The following is a 20,659-nucleotide window of genomic DNA, read 5'->3' as shown; positions in this document are numbered from 1 at the left end:
AAGTCATTGAAGAATCTTCTTCTCCCAAGGGTTTGAAGAGTTCCTGCTGGAAACAATTTCTCCACCATCAGTCCCCTGACAATGCCTTGACAGAGCACCATATTAGGCAATGGGATTATTGAGAATGGCATTTGGGAACTCCAGTGAGCATGTCTCCTAGGGAAGGACCACAACAGTAAGCTGCTTATTGAGTGCACAGAGCCCTTTCCTGGCTGACAAGTCTGTTTCAGAGGTCATCCAGAGAGGGCTATCATTCTTTAGGGAGGTGGAAACTACTCAGTGCTATTAATGGTTTTTTCCTGGCTGTCCTCAGGAATAGAACTGTAAGCTCAGCATGACCATGAAAGGGATTGCACATGACCAAAAGATTATGATGAAGTATCTCCCATGTCTTTACCACTTCCAATGCCTGGAATTCTCTCCTTTCCTTTTTTTGCTTCCCACTCCATACTTCAGGACTCCCTTCTCAGCTCAGTTTTTGCCTGTTTTCCTAGCAATAGCTTTAATAGCCTTGAACTGTGATTCAGGAAAGAAACCACTGACTTCCAGATCTGGCTTCAGCCATCTTTCTGTCTGTCTTAGTTTCAACTGGGACTGAATTGTTTTCTTCAGAGTGTCTAATATGATGCAATGTTTTGGTTCTAAGAGAAAAACCATGTTGATAACCTACCAGTGTTTACTGTACAGAGCCAAGGCCATTCCAGTTTCTCAGCAAAGGGCTGGAGGTGTGGAGGGCAAGAAGCTGGGAGGGGACAGAATCAGTACAGCTGATTTAAACTGGCCAAAGGGATATTCCATGTCATATGACATCATGCAAAAGGGGAGTTCTGAAGGGAGTGGAAGTTCATCTCCCTCTCTTCTGCTCGCTAGATGGCTGTCTGAACATCAGTTGGAGGGGTGGTGAGCAATTGCTTGTGCATCACTTGTTACAGATACATTCGTATGTGTATGTAAATTGTCATGACTAATATCCTTTTTCTTATCTCTTAGTAAATAGTTTTATCCCAATCCATGAGTTCTACTTTGTTGTTTGTTTTTTTTTATTCTCTTCCCCATCCCACTGGGAAGTATGGGGAAGTGAGTGAATGACTGTCTGTTGCTTAGCCACCTGCAGGTTAAACCACAGCACCATCACAGAATTAGAACAGTTGAGCTTGAAAAGAATCTCTGGAGATTGTCTATTCTAACTTCCCTGTTTAGAACAGAGTCAGTAGAGCATGCTGGCCATGATGTTGCTCAGGTTTTGTGTACCTCCTTACTTTTCTGAACATGTGAAATTACTTTTGGGCTGTAATAGTAGTGTTTAGGTCTGGTCTACACTATAGATTTTGGATAACAATTGTGCCTACTGATAGTTAAGACAAGACTGCAAAGGTGTGTAATTTCTGACCAAAACTGTGTGATAGGAGACCTAGAATATTTGTAAAACTGCACAGGATATTGAGTTTTGGTTATGACGGGCAACTATATTCCAACACTGCAAAGTACAGATTTCTGGAACAGCAGTATCTAAACCTCAAGTGTATACACACTGACAGTTTTAGGCTGGTAAGATAGAGATGTTATTTTATTCTCAATGTGAGATTTCAAAGTAATGAAGGAGTAACATTCCAAGACTTACTTTTCCTTTTCATATTTTCCAAGGCCATAGAGCAAAGTTTACTATATTAATTGGTAGAGCAGAAAAACAAATTGCTATAAATCTAAGTAAAGCTATTATGTTCTAATGAGATTCTGTGTCTATTGGCCTTTACTATACATTTTCCTTTTTGTTCTATGATAGGTGCTGTGATCAGGCTTACAGCAATGAACCTTTTCCTCCTAGTGAGGGCCCTGTTTGGACTCCACAATGATTTGCTTTAGTGTTTGTGGATTTGACTGGAAGTTCCTAAACCATATCGTATTCACACGCTCAGCCTAAAATTATCTTTGCACTAAAAACATTCTCCCTTTTAAACACTGCATGAATTCAACAAGAATGAAAAGTATGTTTTAGCTACATTTAGAACAGTGTGCAAAGGAATAGTCTTACCAGCATTTCTGTGTGGTAGAAATTTAAGCTTTATTTCCTGAATATGACCTGGGATAGGGTCCCAAAGGTTAATACTCATAACATGACAGAGGTTAGTATCAGCCATCTATTGTTACTGTTAAGGATTTCAACCTTTTAAATCATTGCTTGTTGCAAGAAGTTTAACTAGTTGAATTATAAGTCAAAACACTATCTCTTATAAATATTCCTATTTTCAACTTGTCTAGAATCCTCATAGGCTAACAATAAACTTCCATAATTCCTTTGGCTATTATAAAAAGTAAGCTTTGTCTAGTTAATTTACTCTTCTATTTACATAACCAAGGACATGACTCCACTAAGGGTAACATTCAAGTGGGATAGTTTCTCTATCACACAATTGAAAAGGGTAATGATTTAAATAAAAAAATATAAGGAAGGAAGGAAGGAAGGAAGGAAGGAAGGAAGGAAGGAAGGAAGGAAGGAAGGAAGGAAGGAAGGAAGGAAGGAAGGAAGGAAGGAAGGAAAGAGAGACACCATTAATCTTCATAATCAAGGTGCTATCAGATATTATTCAACCGATAGAAAATTTGCTCAAACACAAGCTATCTTCTGACATAAGAATATCAGTTATGATGTTGGTTTAGTAAGTTAAACATTGTAAGTACCAACTGAAAAATCCAACACAAACTTGAAATTCAATTTAGATTCCTTAGCATTCCAAAACTGTTTCTAAACTGGATTTGACAAGATTTCCAGAAAAGTTCTAGGGTCCTCCTATATAAATTATTATGAAATACTCAGGTAGACAATTACAGTATGTCTCCAGATTGAACAAGTTCAGTTCCTCCTTTTCAAAGAACATGAACTTTAGCCTTCTGACCACACCACTCTAAAGATGCTAAGTATTGCCTGTGTGAAAGCCAACAAAATTTGAGAACTGCTTTGAAACATTAAATTAACCCAAAACCCAAACTGTCAAAATTCAGTAACTATGTACCACAAGCGTGAAAACTATATGCTTTTGATTTTGAAGCTCAATAGATGTCTTCTTTCCTTTTTTTTCAGAGACTGAAACTGAAAATGCTCTACCGCCTCCAGGTTGGTATGAACAAAAAAAGCTTATTGATGCTCTAATACTAACAAGAGAATTGCATGGGACTAGAAACTACGTAGCCATAATACTTTTTGTGTTCACTGTCTTTCTGAAAGTAAGGAGACAATAAGAATGGTAAGAAAGCCTCACTTCATGTTTCTTCCGTGTCCACTTTTTTTTTCAGATTCATGTTATTTTTGTTTAAAATACTTTATTTTCATAAGGATGAAAATATACATTTTCGTATACATTTCCCATCAGAGTACCAGAAAGTGATGACTGCTTAAATTCCATGTCTTAATTATTCTCTTCTTTGATAGTGAACAGTATTTAACTACCAAAATAATCCCTTTCATTTCCCGTTGAAGGAAGGTGAACTTTGCATAAAGATGACAGAATCAAGCATGAGATTCATTTTACTTAATTCTAGCCATCTGAAGATCTGGTGTTTTGTCTAAGCTGGTCAACAGTGCTCCATCTATAAACAGTGGAGAAGATCCCAGGTCATGGCTGCTCATTTAATGGACATTTCCTGGAAAATGAAACTAAAATGTCACTGGCTGTCTATGTTTACATAATTGCCTCATTGAGTATAGGTGCCTAAGAGGGTGAATACTTTCAAGGAAGTCAAAGTTAGGTGAGATGAAACTCGTGCAAAAGGACTGGAGTTTCAGATATAGCTGAAGCTCTGTGCAAAGCTGCTACCTTTTCTTTAGTGGGAGATGGAAAAGTAGCATAACTTCATGGATCAGAGATGCATTGAGAAACTTATATTCTCATATGCTGATTAATACATATATATGATATATTTGTCTAATTTAATCATTTGGCGAGTTTATTATCTCAGTAGCTATTTGATCAGTGGTATGAAATAGATACTTCCCAGTTCACATGTGAAACCTGCATTTACTAACAGTCTTGCAAATTGTCATTCCACAAAGCTAATTCAAGACATTTTTGTTTAAAATATATACCTTTTCATTTATAAAAATGACAAAATATGAGGACGGTAGTATCATTTACCACAAAGAGTTTCATGTTTGAATAACCCCCAAGAAATTTTCATGTTAGGATGAGCTCTTTCATATTGTAAATATACCTCTACTTCTTAAAATCTTCTGTAAAATGAGTGTCAGTAGACCTTTATGGTTAAGCACAAACCACATGAGAGTATTATTGGGAATGACAGCCACTTGCCTTCACCTCCTTCCATATCAGCCAAGATACTGTCATCATATATTCCTGGGGACTATCACACAAAGAGGGAAGTTAGTTGTTCAAGAAACCAAAATATGTAAATAATTTATTGGACATAGTCAGCATTTTGAACTATACCAGGAAATTTCTGGGAAGACATTGTAACTGTTTCATCTAGATTCCATTGTCGGGCTAGTAAATTTGGTCCTGAATGAGGCTTCCCAATGGAATTTAAACTTGTTACCAGCTTCCAAGAATAGTGAATTCTCCTAATCCCAGCTACTAATGGGAAGGTAATGTGTTAGCATAGCAGAATCACCATTAAAAAGAAAGGTTTGACAGACAACAATTTTTCTGACGGTTGGACCTTGGAAGCTTCTGACAAGTAGAAGCAGCTAAGGGTCTGTCACACTTACAAAATATGGGCTTGTCTTCTTCACTTCAAGTTTTATTTTCATAGTCACTGTAGTTGTGTACATATGAGCAAAAAAATAGGAATCAAATCCCCTGGCTCTTGCAATTATTCCCTTCAGGACAAACGTTATCTTTGCTATAACTTAATGTTGTTAGTCCATTGGCCTTCATCTAAACCCAAGTTAAACCAGGCCTTTAGCAGGTAAGTTCACTAGACAAAGATTTTTTTCACTGTAACTAGACTATTGAGTGTTTATACTTTGAAGACAGTACAACTGATATGATTTGACAAGCTTCTGAATTTGCTTTGTATGCAAACTATATGAGATAGGAAACCAAAGGGGATAGGAATATTAACAAGAATCCAACAATAAATTTGATGTTATTAAATCTACAGTCCAAGTTTTCTCATTCATGAATGAGAAGAATTCAAGAATGTTAGAGATATTTCACATACCCCTCATTGGAGTACGTGGTGAACTAGCAACACTTCTGGTAAAAAAAATGCAAATCAAATAGCCTAGGAAAGATGATGATGGTAATGAAGAAGATAATCAGAAATAACCAAGGACACTCCCAACACATTGTTTCTCTGTACTGTTTTAAGGGTAAATCAGTTAGACAGTGGAGTTCTGGTTAGCATTAATAGTTGGCAGTATCTCATGTCTGATCCAAGACTATTCGTATTAACAGAGTTATTTAATTATTTTCAAAGGATTTCATATATAACACCAAGAGCAAATGACGAACAATTGCTACTTAAAAAAAACAAAACAAAAACAAGCAAAAAAAACCCCAGTATTTTGCTTCCACTAAGTACAGGAACATCAATTTCCCGTGACTCATTCAAAATGTAGGAAATCTATTGATATGCATGCATCTGTGAAAAAAAATGTTTTAAAGACTTACAATCTTTAATTGTACATACATGTATACTTATAAATCTTTAATCATTTTTCGGTACTAGCAAACCTAGAATATTGATGTATTTTTAAATTCTGCGTAAGTTTTTCTTTTTTACTTTAAGATCCTCTCAAAAATATACTTGTACTTCCTACACAGAACAAAAAATACCACAGGATGGTGGAACTGAAAAGGGTAAAGGTGAGTTTGAAATCATATTTCAAAAATGGACAGCAAAGAGAACATTCTGAAATGCTGTTCTGATGCTAGATTGCTTGAGTTATAACTCGGGAATTTGGTGCCAAATTTTAAAAGTGTGATGTGAAGCTTCCTAGATCCTCATTCTGCATGACTTATCTAGCATTAGGAATCTAGGATGCTTATAAGTATCTTTAAAAATTCTGTGAACAAGACTGACACTGCTTAGCACCAGTAGTTACACAGAATGCTTTCTTAATAGCTCAAATTTCAAGTGCATTGCATGAGCAGAAGGACATCTTTCTACTAAAGTGAATGTTGGCTCTGACCAACCTTGCCTAAACTCAGTTACTGTGCACATCCATTGCTTTTAATCAGTGGGGGAAATCTCCTATTACTCTAAACTGTTTCTGTTCTACCAGACACTTGATATTGCATGTTCCATCTTCTAGTAAAGTACGATAGAGTTCACACACTCATTAAAAATAAAAATAAAAATTCTATATTGCTTCTCTATCTAAGAAAAAGAAATTCCTCCATTCCTCTTCATTATTGGAAGTCCAGAGACTGTGGTCATTACAAGTTCTGAAAAATGTCTCCGAGGACATTTTACTGTCAACAAACCCCAAACTGTGCAAGTAAAAATGTGGTCCATTTTCAGTGCAAATTTTACATTGCTGCAATTAGACTCCAGCTCTGTTTGTAGCTTTTCTAGTTAAGAAGGTACATTTTGAGGTAACTGGGTCAAATTCCACTTCTTTTTGCTACTCCCTGTTGAAGTAGAATTCAAACAGCTCAGAAGCTTATTTTGAAATGGATAATCTTTTTGTTTTTCATTCTCACAGAAGGATAAACCAGAACAAAATATACTTACAACAGATGTAATGCTTGCTTTTTTTTATTTGTCACAGTTACGCTTTCCACGGCAAATCAAGAAATGTCTTTCTTGAAAATACATTCTGCATTTTGATCTCTTACTCAAAGTCTTACCTTTTAGTGACACCAGATTCACACCTGAAACTTGGAAATTTGTTTGGTGAAGTCATGCATGGCCATTTTTCTCAGCAAAATAAAAATGCACTGACAGTACGTGATTCAAATATTCCTTAGAATATAAAAATGACAAGCCAAGCTTCAGTGCATGTTATTTTGCTAGCTATTTTTGCATTGAGCAATTATTTTGACAAACAACATTTTGTGTGAGTAATCAAATCTGTCATCTTGGTAATGCAAACATAATTCAGGAATAATTTGCATGCCTAATGATAAGAAAAAGATGAAGGTCTTGCCTCAGGCTATTCTAGCAGTTAGTTCTGCTTGATTTAATTTTCTTGTGAGAAATGTTTGTTCCTGAGCTGAACATGCACAGTGCTCTCTCCACCGCTTACAAGTCTACATTTCATTGAGCTAAAAAGAAAACATGGTAGGTATCACATCTAATACTTCAGTTGTTTTCTTATACATTATTTTATCATTTCTGTTTTGAATTTAGTGGAGAATATGGGATTTCCTAGAGAAAAAAAATGTTTTATTGGAGCTCAGCGTATTTAGTAGGATTTTGCTGCCCCAATTTTTTTTGAGATTCTTCTATGGGAAGTGTTTCCAGTTTCAATTCACAGTGGCAGTAGCCACCTCAGTAGGAATTCCAGTGAAATTCTGAATAGCAATATGTAGAAAGAATGACTTTCTGTTGAGCTGTCAACTTTGCAAATAACGTTGATGTCAATGCCTGACACTCTGCATTCTCTGCAGAAGTATTTGCCGTTTTTCTCATTTAATGACAGGAATACATATATTTGCACACATATATATGTGTTACACGGCATTATGCAGTTTCTACTATCAACTCCTGCTTTGTTGCGGAGTATCACCAAACAAAGGACAGCACATTTTCTGAGAGTGATTCCTTCATGTTTGTTTGCCAGAAGCAAATCTTTCTAATTGTTTCCATAACACACAAAAGAGGAAAAAGATTCTGTTTCTCCCATTTGTCCAAAATCAATATGAACTGAAGACAGAAACACCTGGAGGTTAGGTTTTGTGTAAGCTATTTTTTAAAATTGTTTCTCTAGTTTCATAAATAACAGATTTGGGTACTTCCCTGTATGGGTTTAAGACAGGAAACATTTCATATCTCAATTCCACAGTGATTTTATGATACTGCACTTTAGCAGTTGTGATTCCTTTGTTACCAAATTATAACAAACAGCACACTGGAATCTGGGGCAGCCCTCTGCAGCACAGTCAGACAATGCCTGAATGTAGTGTGTAGGTAAGAAAGGTTGGTCCATAATTATGGGGTCTATATTTTTCCCCGTGTTTCTCAGACAAAGTCAGTTGCAGAAGTTAAGAAATAGAGTATATCTTCCTGTTTGTCTGTCTTACTGTTCTATTTCTTTGTAGTAGCTACTGTCTATGTGAAAGAAAATATTTATGTCCCTTTATGTTCACTGTAAAGATAAAAAATTGAGGATGAGTCATAAAGTCTTTATCTTGTCATTACTTTGCAGTAAATCAGCAGCTTATAGCAGTAGTTGTATGTGTACAGAATTTTTTACGGTACTCCTAGTTTGAAAAATAGCATTTAGTAAAAAATTCAGGATACATAAGAGCATACATTTTATCTTCAGATCAAAATGTCATTCACCAAATTGACCACATTTATCCCATTCTTATTCATTTTACGTCTGCTTTTGTTTTTAATTTTAGCATTATTTTAAACATTGATTACTGTTGTAATTATGTTTCCAGTTGCTGGAATAAATGATTTTTAATATCATTTTGCTCATTCCTTTTTAGGTCCAATCCAGCTATTCAGAGAGCTACTCAGATTTCTGCATGATTTACTGATATCTTTTCTCTAGGTTCCATCCAGTCATCTACTAAAACGTTTGCATGTTTCATTCTTGTTATTCCTCCAGGTTTCACTCATCCATTCATCTCTCTACTAAAACTTCCATTGCTGATGTATGTACTTCAGTTACAGGGCCAAGTCCCCTTGATAGGAGTGCTGAACACTTTGCAAATTAGGTGGATAATTGAAAGCAACTAATTTCAAAACTCTTGGAAGAGTCAGTGCTCAGTAATTTCAGCAAAAATGACAGAACCAGTTGGTTGAGTTGTTGTGGATTTGTTTATGTAGAGTGAATACAGTGGTTCACTCTTTGTGACGTTTATCTATCTCTTGCCTTAGCCCTGAATGCTTACTCCAATGGGCAGTACTACAAAAAACATTATGGCATTCTGAGTGCTATTGCAGGTGCAAAGCAGTGCCTCTGCCGTGTTCACCTCTCCTTCTTGGTCATCAGTGAGCAACGGGTGATCAGCAAAAAAAGATTAATAAATTTATGAGCTCAGCTCACCAATTAAATCAAATTTGAGGTGCTGTTCCAGGAGCATTTGTTTAGTTGCTAGAACAATATGTTCAGAAAACTGACATGATTTATCATTACTGTGCTTTCATTGAAAATCAACATATTCTATGTCAGCTTAGTCCAATGGAAGGTGCAGGTGGTGAGAATGTGTCCACATAAGCTATGCGTTTTTGTATTTTTTTAATGAATAAAAAATCATGTTTGTAAGATAATATATTAATCCTTCATCTGTAGGCCTACAATTAAAACTTATATTCTCTTGCCAAGGGATTTTGTAAATGAAATTTGATGAATCATTAAAAAGGAATGAGTAAAATGTCATGGCTAAGTAGTTAAATTCTATCAGACCTTCAACTACATTTCAGTGATTAATAAAGCATAACATTTAATAAAACCAGAATTTTTTTACATGTAATCAAATTTTATGTGCTTTTTGCCATTGCTATTGCATTTGTCCTTGAAAAAATAAAGACAAATTTGAACTTTAAGACAAAATCAAATAATAATTAAAAAGTAAATCACTGATTCTTGAAACCCAAATCTGAAAAAAGTAAATACATTTCATAAAATAATTCTATTTCAGATATCTTTTCCTTGACTTTGAAATGTTCTCTAGATTATTTTCCATTAGATTTTAAAAGGCTTATTATTATCTTTACTTTATGTACGTATTAAATCCTAAATAAATATATAGTTTATTCTGGCTTTTCAACTGTTCAACAGGTAATTTTTAAATTTTATTTTATTTTATTCTATTTTAACACACTAAAACATTCTGTACATTTTTATCAGACATTCCTATCTTTGATATTTCCAGTAAACACCTAAAATTTAGGAGATTATTGTAAAAAGAGTCTTCAACTTATTCTGGATTTCTGATAAGCATGATTACAGTATTTCAGTTTTAATGTCAGTTTCATGTTATTCAGGCTTTTGGCTTATACAAATATGTATGCATAACTGTACTTTATTAGATTAATCATTTTGAGATACCTGAGTAGCAGTTGTTTCTAGTGATTTGATACCTGATGACTGCCAGCATTTAGTGTGATTGAAAGGAAAATCCTGCGGGATAATAGTTCTATCTGTATTTTAAGGCATATAATATGTGACAAAAATAAGTTATATATTTGTTGCTTTTATAATATTCTAATAAGTAAATTATAAAGTATGAATATAGGAGACTATTTTTTACTTTTGCATACCTTTATCTAATGATGCTGAATGCATATGTGATACACATTTTAATTGCAGACATGAACATCAGAGAAATGGCATCATCCTCAGGTCAGATATGTGATTGACCTTGATTTTATTGTGGCTTTTTTGTATTTACTGTGGATTCCATCTCTAACAAACAGAACCACTCAGCAGCTTTCATATAAACTCATGATTTAATAATAGATCACAGTTCACATCTCATTTTTCTTCTACTTGCTTGAAACATTAAGGTTTACCATTTCAGCTACTGAATTATGCAAAGCTTTCTTCATCAGTTTGAAGCTTCCATTGTGAATGCTCCTGACTATTATGATTTTTCCCTTTCTTTTGCAGGTTTTACCTTTTCACATATTTGTTTTAAAGCAGATGATCGACTGTGCTTTGAGTTTCTTTATGTATTTTTTTATTTGTATTTCTTTTCACAGATGAAGATGACACAGTTAGCACACCACCAGCAGGTTAGGACCATGATATTTTTTTTTATGTGTATGTATGTATGGATTTTTCTCTTGACTATTAATGAACAGAGTCCAACCATTTGGACTGAATTCATAACATACTCATTAGAGAATAACATTTCTGAGGTGTCCGAAATTAATTTAGTCCATGTTCAGAAGTACAAGACCTTCATACCAGACAAGTTTATTTCTAGTCCTGTCTTGAATTTTTGTTAGAACTTCTGGCATTGGAAGGTAGAATATTAGCAACTCTGAAGGCATCTGTCTTAACTGTTACTATTGAAAAAGTAAGGAAAGCATTTTTAAGTTTTGTCCTGAGAACAAATTCCAGAATTACAAATAAAATAGATGCCTTATGATTTCAAAATACGTTTATCCATAGAATTGTCTGTCACCTCTCTTTAGGCCATAAGCCTTACAAGTTGTCTAGAAGACAGGTAGTTTTAATTTACCAATTCAAGATGGCAGATAAATGCCTTTAGTTGGCAGAAGAAAAGTGACAGTACAGGGATCATTCATGGTTGTTGTGACTTTGGCAAGACTTCAACATGGTTTGCTTAGTATGTCTTTTAAAGAGATTAAACTTGAGTGAAACAGACATTTTGAACATTAACGTGCATTCTAGTGCATCAAATGAAAAACTCTCATTCTTGCTTTAAAACTTTTAACAAAAAAATGGTTTTATCACATCTTCACTGTGTTAAATTTTCCTGATTTATTTTTAAAAATGGCATTATTAACCATGGGCTGCATGCCATCTGAAAAATCAGTAGCAGTGAATTGATCAACAATGGTAGAGATTTTCATTGACAAAGCTAACAATATAAATAAAGCTTTGAATCTCAAAACTCTATCTTTTAGTTTCAAATAATAATAATAATAATAATGTTCAACTTGAATTACATAAAAATATATGTTATTTAGAATCACCCCAAAGGATGAGCAAAGTATCAGCTTCAAAAATCCCTTCTAGATATAAACTACTACGAAGGAAATCTTGAGTGGAAATTAAATTTAGGCTTTCCAGAGAAATGGGGGAAAGATTTCTGACTTCTTTTTTTCTCAGCAGTTCACTTCCTCTGGCATTCAAATAGTTTCTCATAGGTACAGTCCTAGGTATTTATTCTAATCTTCTTGCATGAAGAATCATTGTTCTTAAAATCTTCATGACCTGAGGTCAGTTTAATTGTGATCTCTGAGCTGGTATCATCTAAATTGCTCTTCCCTTTCAGATGGGATGTCTAAGGCAGCGGAAAGAAAGGATTCAGGTGAGACCTCCTGAACAGCATGTTGAAACAGTCCAAATTTTATACGATACAATGATTATTAATGAGTTATTTCTTAGATATTTTTTTTAATTCCATTATTTACACAGTATCAAACACTAACTTTTCAAATGCTTTTCAAAATTAGGAACTTAAGTAGTTTTCTAGCAGCTAAACTGGGAGAGAGAGAAGACTCTGATGTACCATACAGGACACATACCAGACACATACATACATACCTATCTATCTGCATGTTTTTCCATACAGATAGATACGCAACTATTCCCTTCCTCCTCAGCCTACAGGGTGGCAGTGGCTTACCTGAATCTCATACACAGGCTCCAGGAGATTGTGGGAGAATGGCTTCTTCTCACAGCACAAAGGATGGTGGGGAGAACTTAGCAAAGTCATAACCTCTTTCTTCCTACTCTGCCAGGTAACGCATACTGCGCCCACTTTTGTGGTTTCAGGATTTGCAGCCTCTGGAACAAAATGAGCAGCAAGTACTTCAACCATAGTTACTGAACTGGTGTAACAGCCTATGCCAGGCCTGTGAGCCACTGTCAGACCTACATTCTGTTCTGACTGTTTAACAGACAGGAAAAAGCTAATAACCAGAGATGATGATAATATTTCTGCATTACATGGTACCAAATTCATGAGTCCATGTATACCACTTTCATTTATTAATATCCATTTTCCGTTTCACCCCGTCGTGTCTCAGGTTCATTACTGCACCTGACCAGTTCCTATTTCAAGCACTGTCAGATCCTTCTGTTCATACCTGTAACTCTCACTTGTTCTTGTGTTATGTCTTTCCATACACTAGTATACCATACCAGCATAATTTTAATAGTTTGTATTTTGTACAGAGAGTAGATATAGATATGCATCTATACATTTCTCTGTGCATGTGTGTCTGTGTATGTTTCCATATGTGTGTATATACATGTGTGTACATACATGTATGTTTTATACAAGCAGAAATATACAGAGATATTAGGCATACCAGCTGTAAGTCATTGAAAGAGCTAAAGAGAAAGACTTTGTAGCAGAGCTATCCAGCATTTCTATGTGTCTCTGAAATTTCTTACAGACTTAAGGACAATAAAAGCAGTTTAGTTGTGTTTTCCTATGGTTGTCATGAGTTGTGCTTCATTAGTCACCAGTGGCAATTTTCATGAGTTTAAAAGGTTCCTGTAGCAGTTAGCTCTAAGCGAAAGGCAATTTTGTCTTCTGGCAAATGAGTTTTTATGGAAAATACTGAAGAGGGAAAATAAATTTAAATTTCAAGAACAGAATTGAGTAGGTGAGAAATGCTGCCAAATTAGTTCATCATTTGTACTAGTTATTAAACAAAAAAGAAAAGAGTATTGGATAAATAACAAAAATCCACCTTTGATTTAGAAACAACTAGAATTCCAATGGGAACAAGGAATACAGCTCTGTTTTGAAAGTTATAGCCTCCTTTGTTTGATACAGTCATATGTATACACATTTGCTCTGCTATTCCATGCTAGCACTGGCTTTACTCAGTCTATTCTATGCACTAACCAGAACTCCTCAAACAAGGACATTTGGACTCCACAAATTCTTTCTCTGAGCATGAGACTTACTTTGCCTTTCGAGATGAAGGGATTCTCTTTTGGTATAGAAAGTCTGTCACTATCATGCGCTTTCCCTGTCTTTTTCTGTTAGGAATTAGCTCTGAGCACAGTTTTGCATGTATTTACCAAAGATGTAACTGCACAGCACAAAGCCCTGGACGCTCAGATGTCAGAACCGTCAGAAACACATACCTGAGCTAACATGTTTTCAGCCTTAGATAAGTTGCTTACCTGCCTCTTCTCTCACTATAATTGTTCTTCCTTCTCTTTCATTTCCAAAATCTCAATTTCCAGAAGAGAACACATTCTGCCTAAATATGTGACAGAATCATTTCCATCTGACAAACTATTTCTCTCTACTGATTCCCAAACTCTCTGTTTCTATCATAGAGAACAAAGCTGAGAAGTAAGCTTCATCACTGGTCTATTATGTGAGCAAAAAAGAAAAACTAGCTTGTTCAGTCAGCTGAGTTTGAGATTTACAGAGACCCACAGGAATTATCATCATCTGTGATTTGCATGTGCTTACAGCTGTTTGTGTTTTCAGAACTTCCACCTCCATTTTCCTTTCTGAAAAACAAAGAGCTGACCTTTGTCTACTGCCTCTGTAAAGTACTCATGGTTGAATGCTGGTGCCATTCAATTTGCTCATCACCCACCTAGGCTGATCAGATTGCCACGTCTTCTTCTCTGAGAGTTTCATTTTCTGTTACCACAGAGGTAGCATTCTTTCAGGAACTGCATGCAATGTGACAGCCAAGCAGTGGATGTCAATATGAACAAACACATATCTTTCAGGACACCTGAAGAGAGAGGTAATAGGGTTAGAGAGTTTAGTGAGTTCAGGTAAGTGTATTTTGGAGAGCGTCAAACATTGGCTGATAATTGATATTTTCCTCTTTCTCTGTATCTCAGTATGGTCTATTGGAGAAAGCGCTCCAGAAGAGACAGAAAAACGTGATGACTCCCAAAGATCCACTTTATTCATTGAAAAACCTCAGAGTGGTTCAGTGAGCGTTGGTAAGTGCTTTGAAAGAAAATCAGAAGCCATTTCTGGAGAGAGAAACAGAGACTGAAAAGATGTATGTGAGGTTCAGGTAGCACTCAGCTTCTGCCCTCAGCTACAAATATTTCCACTGATTTTAGTTGGATGTGAACTCCTTTCTTTGAAGACAAAACAGAATGTACGAGAAGAAGAAGAAAAAAGAATTCTTAAATTCAAAACAAAATCAAAATGTTATAGCTTACTTGACACAATGGACAAGAGGTATGTTTTTTGAGAACTCATTATTATAATACTGTTAGCCATAATGTTATTGATAGATCAGGAAGGTCTGCATGATGGCCTTCAGAGCAGCTTAGAGATTCCCAGGTCAACATTTATACTCTGCAGCTGCAGCTAAAGCAATTAGACTAATAGGAGCAGATCTGCACAGAGGCTGGCAGGGAGCAACCATCACCCCTACTATAATAACTGTGGGAGATTTGCTCTGGACTGTTTCTAGTCCTTGGCCTGAATATCTTCCAGCAATTGGAACACAGGAGGTAAACTGTCAGAGCACATCTTTGGTTTTAATTTAACCCCGGAGGAATCCAGTCCAAGTACTTCAATACCTTCCTATGAAGGAAGCCAGAGCATGATACATGAGGACAGTAAGGAGGTTCACTTCCTAACTGCACTTCAGTGCCATACTTACAACATTCCAATGCAAGAAGGGTAGCAGCATTGCAACTATGGTGCCAAGTTTAGTACAGGCTACCTAGTATGTCTGCTATGTATTGGGATATGTGCCCATTGATAAGTGGGCAGATGTGCTTTTTATACATTGCTACTATTTTTCTGAGCTTCTGAGAACAACAAAAAGATCATTTGGGGAGGATTTATTTGGAAAACAAACATAAGGTATTGGCTGTATTCTTTTCTAGAATGTTGGATGGAAACTCCCAAAATACTGTTTACAGAGGACTCTTTTCCTTCTCTTTTTAACTTCAAGAATTAGTGATAGTGATGCATAAAGAGGCATTTTTCTAGATTCCGCTGTGTATTTGTGTTACAATTACCTAGCAGCTTAGGAATATATGTCTTATTTAAAGGCAAAGAAATTCAGCCACTTGAAGCATAGTGGCCATGACAACATGGAGTTTTGCATCAGCTAATTTTTTTCTGCTTCTTAGTTTGTCTCAGGCTTGACACTGCCATGATCAGAAGGCTTCCAGACTCAAAATCACTAATCTCTGTAACATTCTGCAGTATTTTCATAGCTCATGTGACTCCTGATTCTCATTATCATGGTAGAGCTAACACATGGAAGGAGTCATAGTAAAAGAAACGTGTACAAATGTGACCAAGCAACCACAAGTTCCTCAATAACTGTGTTGTTTTTTCTCTTTTGACAAGGTGGGAATATTACATTTATAGCCAAAGTAGAAGCCAAAGATCTTCTCCGAAAGCCAAACGTTAAGTGGTTTAAAGGAAAATGGATGGACCTGGCCAGCAAAGCAGGGAAGCACCTGCAGCTGAAGGAGTCATTTGAGCGTCACACAAAGGTCTGTCTTTGGTTTTCCTTCACATAGGGGCAAAGCTCCTAAGAGAGCTTAAAGATCAGATTTGGACGGTGGGCAGAATTTTAAGTGAAGCAGATTCTAAACCTGGCTTCACGACACGGTTTTCTGTGACGATCTCCAGTTCTGTTCTGTTCTCCCAGAACAGAACATGAGGTGGTGTGGAAATCCATGTTTTCAGTTGCTTTTTTGAGTTTCATTTTCTTTTCACAACCCTTTATTCAAGTTATACCTTACTCCTTTAGGTTTGGGTCTGGAAGACAAAATTTTCTATTTGTTTCATGCAAATGTATGTCCCACATTAATAAACAATTACATTTGATTTTTAGATACACACATTTGAGATGCATATCATTCAAGCTAAGGAGAATTATGCAGGGAACTATCGCTGTGAGGTTTCTTATAAGGACAAGTTTGACAGTTGCTCTTTTGACCTTGAAGTCACTGGTAAGATTCCAATTGTATTTGTAAAGCTTTATAAATATGTGATTTTTTTTTAATCTGAAATTCCACATAATTTTGTTTAGAACCATTAAATGAAGCAATGTTTAATCATAGCAGGAAGAAATTTTTAGCATAGACTGCAGAGAATTAAGCATCTGTGATTTCTTGTTTAGACATTGGGATAGCTAGTATGTGAAACATTTAGGTTATATCCAAAAATTAGGAAAGCTGGCAGATAAGTCTATTGAATTCAGATCAGATTCTGGCACACAAGAGAGGAGCAGGCTTTGGGCTATTCAGAGAGAGATAATTCATCTAGTAGGACCGGAAGGGAGAGAAGTTGGCTCAGGAATGGCTCTCCAGGACTTGCACCCTGCTCGTACATGATGCAGTCATACTTTAGAAAGCCACAGTTCTTCCACAATGCCCCAAAATAAACAATAGCCTAATGTGGAGAGTGCTGGAGATTCATGTCTTTATCTTTTTCTATGTTGTAATAGGTCTGACTCTGGCAAACGTTATTCCGTAGTCTTACCTTTTCCTTCAAGAGCACAAGAGTGCACACATACCTGTACAATCAGCCTGAGAAAGATGAATGTCTTCCAAAATTCCAGGGAAGTGAGGTACAAGTGGAAGAGAAAGCATTGGCATTAAGAAGAAAAAAAGCCAGAGCCAGTGTACAGGCAGGAGCAAGGATGTGAAAGAAGCACTGCTAGGACAGATCTCCTATGCAGAGCTGTAGGAGCTAGGCCAGAGAAATGCATTGAGTAAACCTGGCTTAGTGTCAAGCAGCTTTACATTTACCAGAACTTAATGCCAAAGGAGAACTAACTGTGATCACTTAGCAAGAGACTGAACAAATTTCTCATGCCAAATTACATTACTTATGTCAACTACATCAATTTAAAATTATGTCAAATTATGTTTTTAACCTCTGTCCTATTACTGCTTCACAGAATCCTCTCAAGCTGCTCCATCCATTGACATCAGATCTGCTTTCAAAAGAAGGTAACTTCAAACAGTGACCCTGTGAAACCCCTCGGTAATGGATGTGGTAGCATATGGAACTCACCTCTATTTTGGCAGGCAGTTTTATCGAGTACCTTCAGAATAGTTTTGGAAATAAAGATTAAAGAACTGGGGCTTAAGGTAGTGGGTAGAATTAACTAGTTACAATTCATTGGCAGAATCCCTTGAAAGTGCAGTGTCATTGCTTTAAGTGAAGGTGCAATATTCAAAGATATTAACTGTCCGTTTCTTCAGAGGTTTTAAAAATTATGTTTTCATTCTCTATAATATTTCACCATGTTTCCTAAAAATTGTGAGCTATGATATGAAAGATTCTGATCCAAGTCCTGCACTGATCAAAAGCAGAGACAAAATTTATACTGATTTCAGCAAGACAGGAGCTGGCCTTGCTTTACCCTACAACAAAGAAGTGTCATGTGGCCATCTTTGTGGAAAAACTTCAAATAATATACACAACTATAAAAATATAAAATATACATACATATATATGAAATATATATAAAATATACTGAAATATTGCAGGGGCAGTAATGTAAAGCATTGTGTCTGAAGTCTTCTATGTTATTTACCTTTTTTATAAGACAGTAATTAATACCAGTATAAAGATGTCACCTTTATATTTTATAGAAAACAATTGTCTTATAAGGGCAGAAGTATTCAGACTGAAAATGTTTTATAAACAAAAAATGTGCGCAGCTGATTAATTCACACATACAGGCAAAGTTGTGACTAAAAATTAACTACTTTTGTTTAGAAATATTTGATTTAAAGAGTAAAGAGAAAATGATATTGTATTAATTTTCTCCTGTACATCTTTTAAAAACTGCAATAACTATTCTGCCCCATACAGTGAGGATATCTCTGAATATTTTCTGTTTGTTGTAGGGGATACTTTGCATACAAAATATAGGATAAAATACTGATACCATTTGACTTAACATTTGTTGGATTTTGACCGTACTGCTTACAAATGTTAAGGGAATTATTTTGTTTATATGCATTTTAACAACACAGTTTTACTGCATAAGTCACATCATAGAAATATATGCACCTTCACAACACAATGATTTCATCTGTAAAAATGTAAAATGTGCTGTTTTTAACCGATCTTTCCCTTCGTTTAGAGAGAAACAATAAGTCTTAATCATATGCTTCGCAATCTGGTGTTTGACAGAGATATGCTGTTAAAAGCACCAAACAGCAATGCAAATCTTTGTTTTACATTCACAGCGTAAGATCAGCACAAGCCCTTTGTTTTTACACACATCTGATATGGAAATGAAAAACAAAGCTCATTGTGTTGACTAGCTCACGTTTATTTGTGTTACTGAAATCTAACACAAATCCTGGCAAATTTATGTATGAAGTTACAAAAATTTGCCATCAAAGTATGATGACAAGCAATACAAACCTTTGTGTTATTTTTCACAAGTGCCTCAGGTAAGATAACTTGTGTGAAAAAGAATACAAGTTTGTGTTGATTTTATACCATTAGTTGTGTGTCTGGACAGTGTTGAGTATGAGAGACATGAAGAGAGTTTGCAAGGTGTGTGTCGTTTACGTCTTTCTGTATTAAACAAAGATTTGATCTTTTTCTATTAATAACAGCGGTGATGGACAAGACGATGCAGGAGAACTTGACTTTAGTGGTCTCCTGAAACGTAGGTGAGAACCAAGTGATGCAGTGAGCAGGTGTGGATTGCAAACCATTAGGTTAGCACACAGAAAGAGTCAGGTGTAGCATTAATAACTTCTTAAGACTTTTCTGACATTTATTTTTTTTACAACGTTTCTAACTGTCATTCTCATGCTATAATATGCAAATGTTCATTTAATTCTACCTTTTAAGTGTGCTGAAAAGAACATTCAGACTTGAGTCTACCAGGAAAAAAAGTGAGCCACAACATAAAGAGACCGATAACATTTAATCTACTTGCTATTTCTTTTGTGTTTGCATGGAGTCTCATGGGGGAGAATTTCCTACACAGGGATGAGCAGTTCAGAAAATTGATTTGGGTGCAAGAGCAAAAAGATGGAAGGATTAGATTAACCTCTTCACATTCATCTTTATTTGGTGTTATTAGCACTGTGATACAATAAATTATATATCATTTTCAAACCACAGAGATTTATATTAATTTGTTGTAACTTTCTGTTTCAATATATGCACACAAATATTCAATGATGGTTCATTCACCTACTAACTCTTAAATGGGAAAACATGGACACGTATTTCTCTTGTTCACCTTGAGAATCTGATGATACAACAGCTATGCTGTTAGCTATTTCAGACTTCAAATCCAGTTTAGTTTCTTAATAGAGTAAGACAATTCCTGGAAAGGAAAATACGACCTTACAAAACCTTGATCTACATTAATTGGTGAAATCCTAATTTTTAAAAATTTATCATTAAAAATATCTGACAAGAAAAACAATTACTCTGAAAGAGAAAAACCAAATATACAATATCAATTACATTTTAAACTTCACAGTAGGCCTGTGGGCTATAATGGGAAGGAGAGTATTTAGGCAACTGAAGTGAAAACAGGAAGGTTGAAGGAAGAGAAAATATTACCTGAACCAATTCAAATCTACCAGGCCTTTTTTTCTAAACCTTTTCATCCCTAATTAGGATCTTCGGTTTGATTTTTTATCTTGCTAATACAACTTACTGTAACAGTTCTTATAACTGCCTGTGGTGTGTTTTATTAGCAACATGAGCTGCATGTAAGAGGTCTTGTGGGTTTTTGTGGAAAGAGAAGTGTGAAAAAAAATCATTGTAACTTCATTAACAACTAATATGTTTTATAAGACAAATATTTTTATAGCCATATAAATGTAGAATAAGAATCTTGTGTTTAATGGGCAAAGCAAACTTTT

At 35.5% G+C, this 20,659-nt stretch overlaps 1 protein-coding gene across 3 annotated transcripts in view; it reads left to right on the top strand.

The window, feature by feature from the left end:
• Positions 1-20,659, top strand: part of MYBPC1 (myosin binding protein C1) — a 72,929-nt gene that overhangs the window by 16,812 nt on the left and 35,458 nt on the right. For 2 of the 3 annotated variants that reach the window (XM_042890286.1, XM_042890287.1), the window contains exons 2-10: positions 3,080-3,112; positions 5,781-5,822; positions 10,840-10,872; positions 12,105-12,140; positions 14,660-14,764; positions 16,143-16,291; positions 16,636-16,753; positions 17,707-17,758; positions 19,388-19,444. In XM_042890286.1, coding sequence (XP_042746220.1) covers positions 3,080-3,112; positions 5,781-5,822; positions 10,840-10,872; positions 12,105-12,140; positions 14,660-14,764; positions 16,143-16,291; positions 16,636-16,753; positions 17,707-17,758; positions 19,388-19,444 — 625 coding nt within the window. The remainder of the gene's footprint in view (positions 1-3,079; positions 3,113-5,780; positions 5,823-10,839; positions 10,873-12,104; positions 12,141-14,659; positions 14,765-16,142; positions 16,292-16,635; positions 16,754-17,706; positions 17,759-19,387; positions 19,445-20,659) is intronic. The other variant, XM_042890288.1, reaches the window with a different exon arrangement.

The sequence above is a fragment of the Lagopus leucura genome, unplaced genomic scaffold, assembly GCF_019238085.1.
Source record: "Lagopus leucura isolate 7727_CA_CO unplaced genomic scaffold, USGS_WTPT01 Super-Scaffold_100159, whole genome shotgun sequence".
Classification (NCBI taxonomy): domain Eukaryota; kingdom Metazoa; phylum Chordata; class Aves; order Galliformes; family Phasianidae; genus Lagopus; species Lagopus leucura.
Note: the sequence above shows the minus strand (reverse complement) of the source record. Positions and strands in the feature narration are given on the sequence as shown.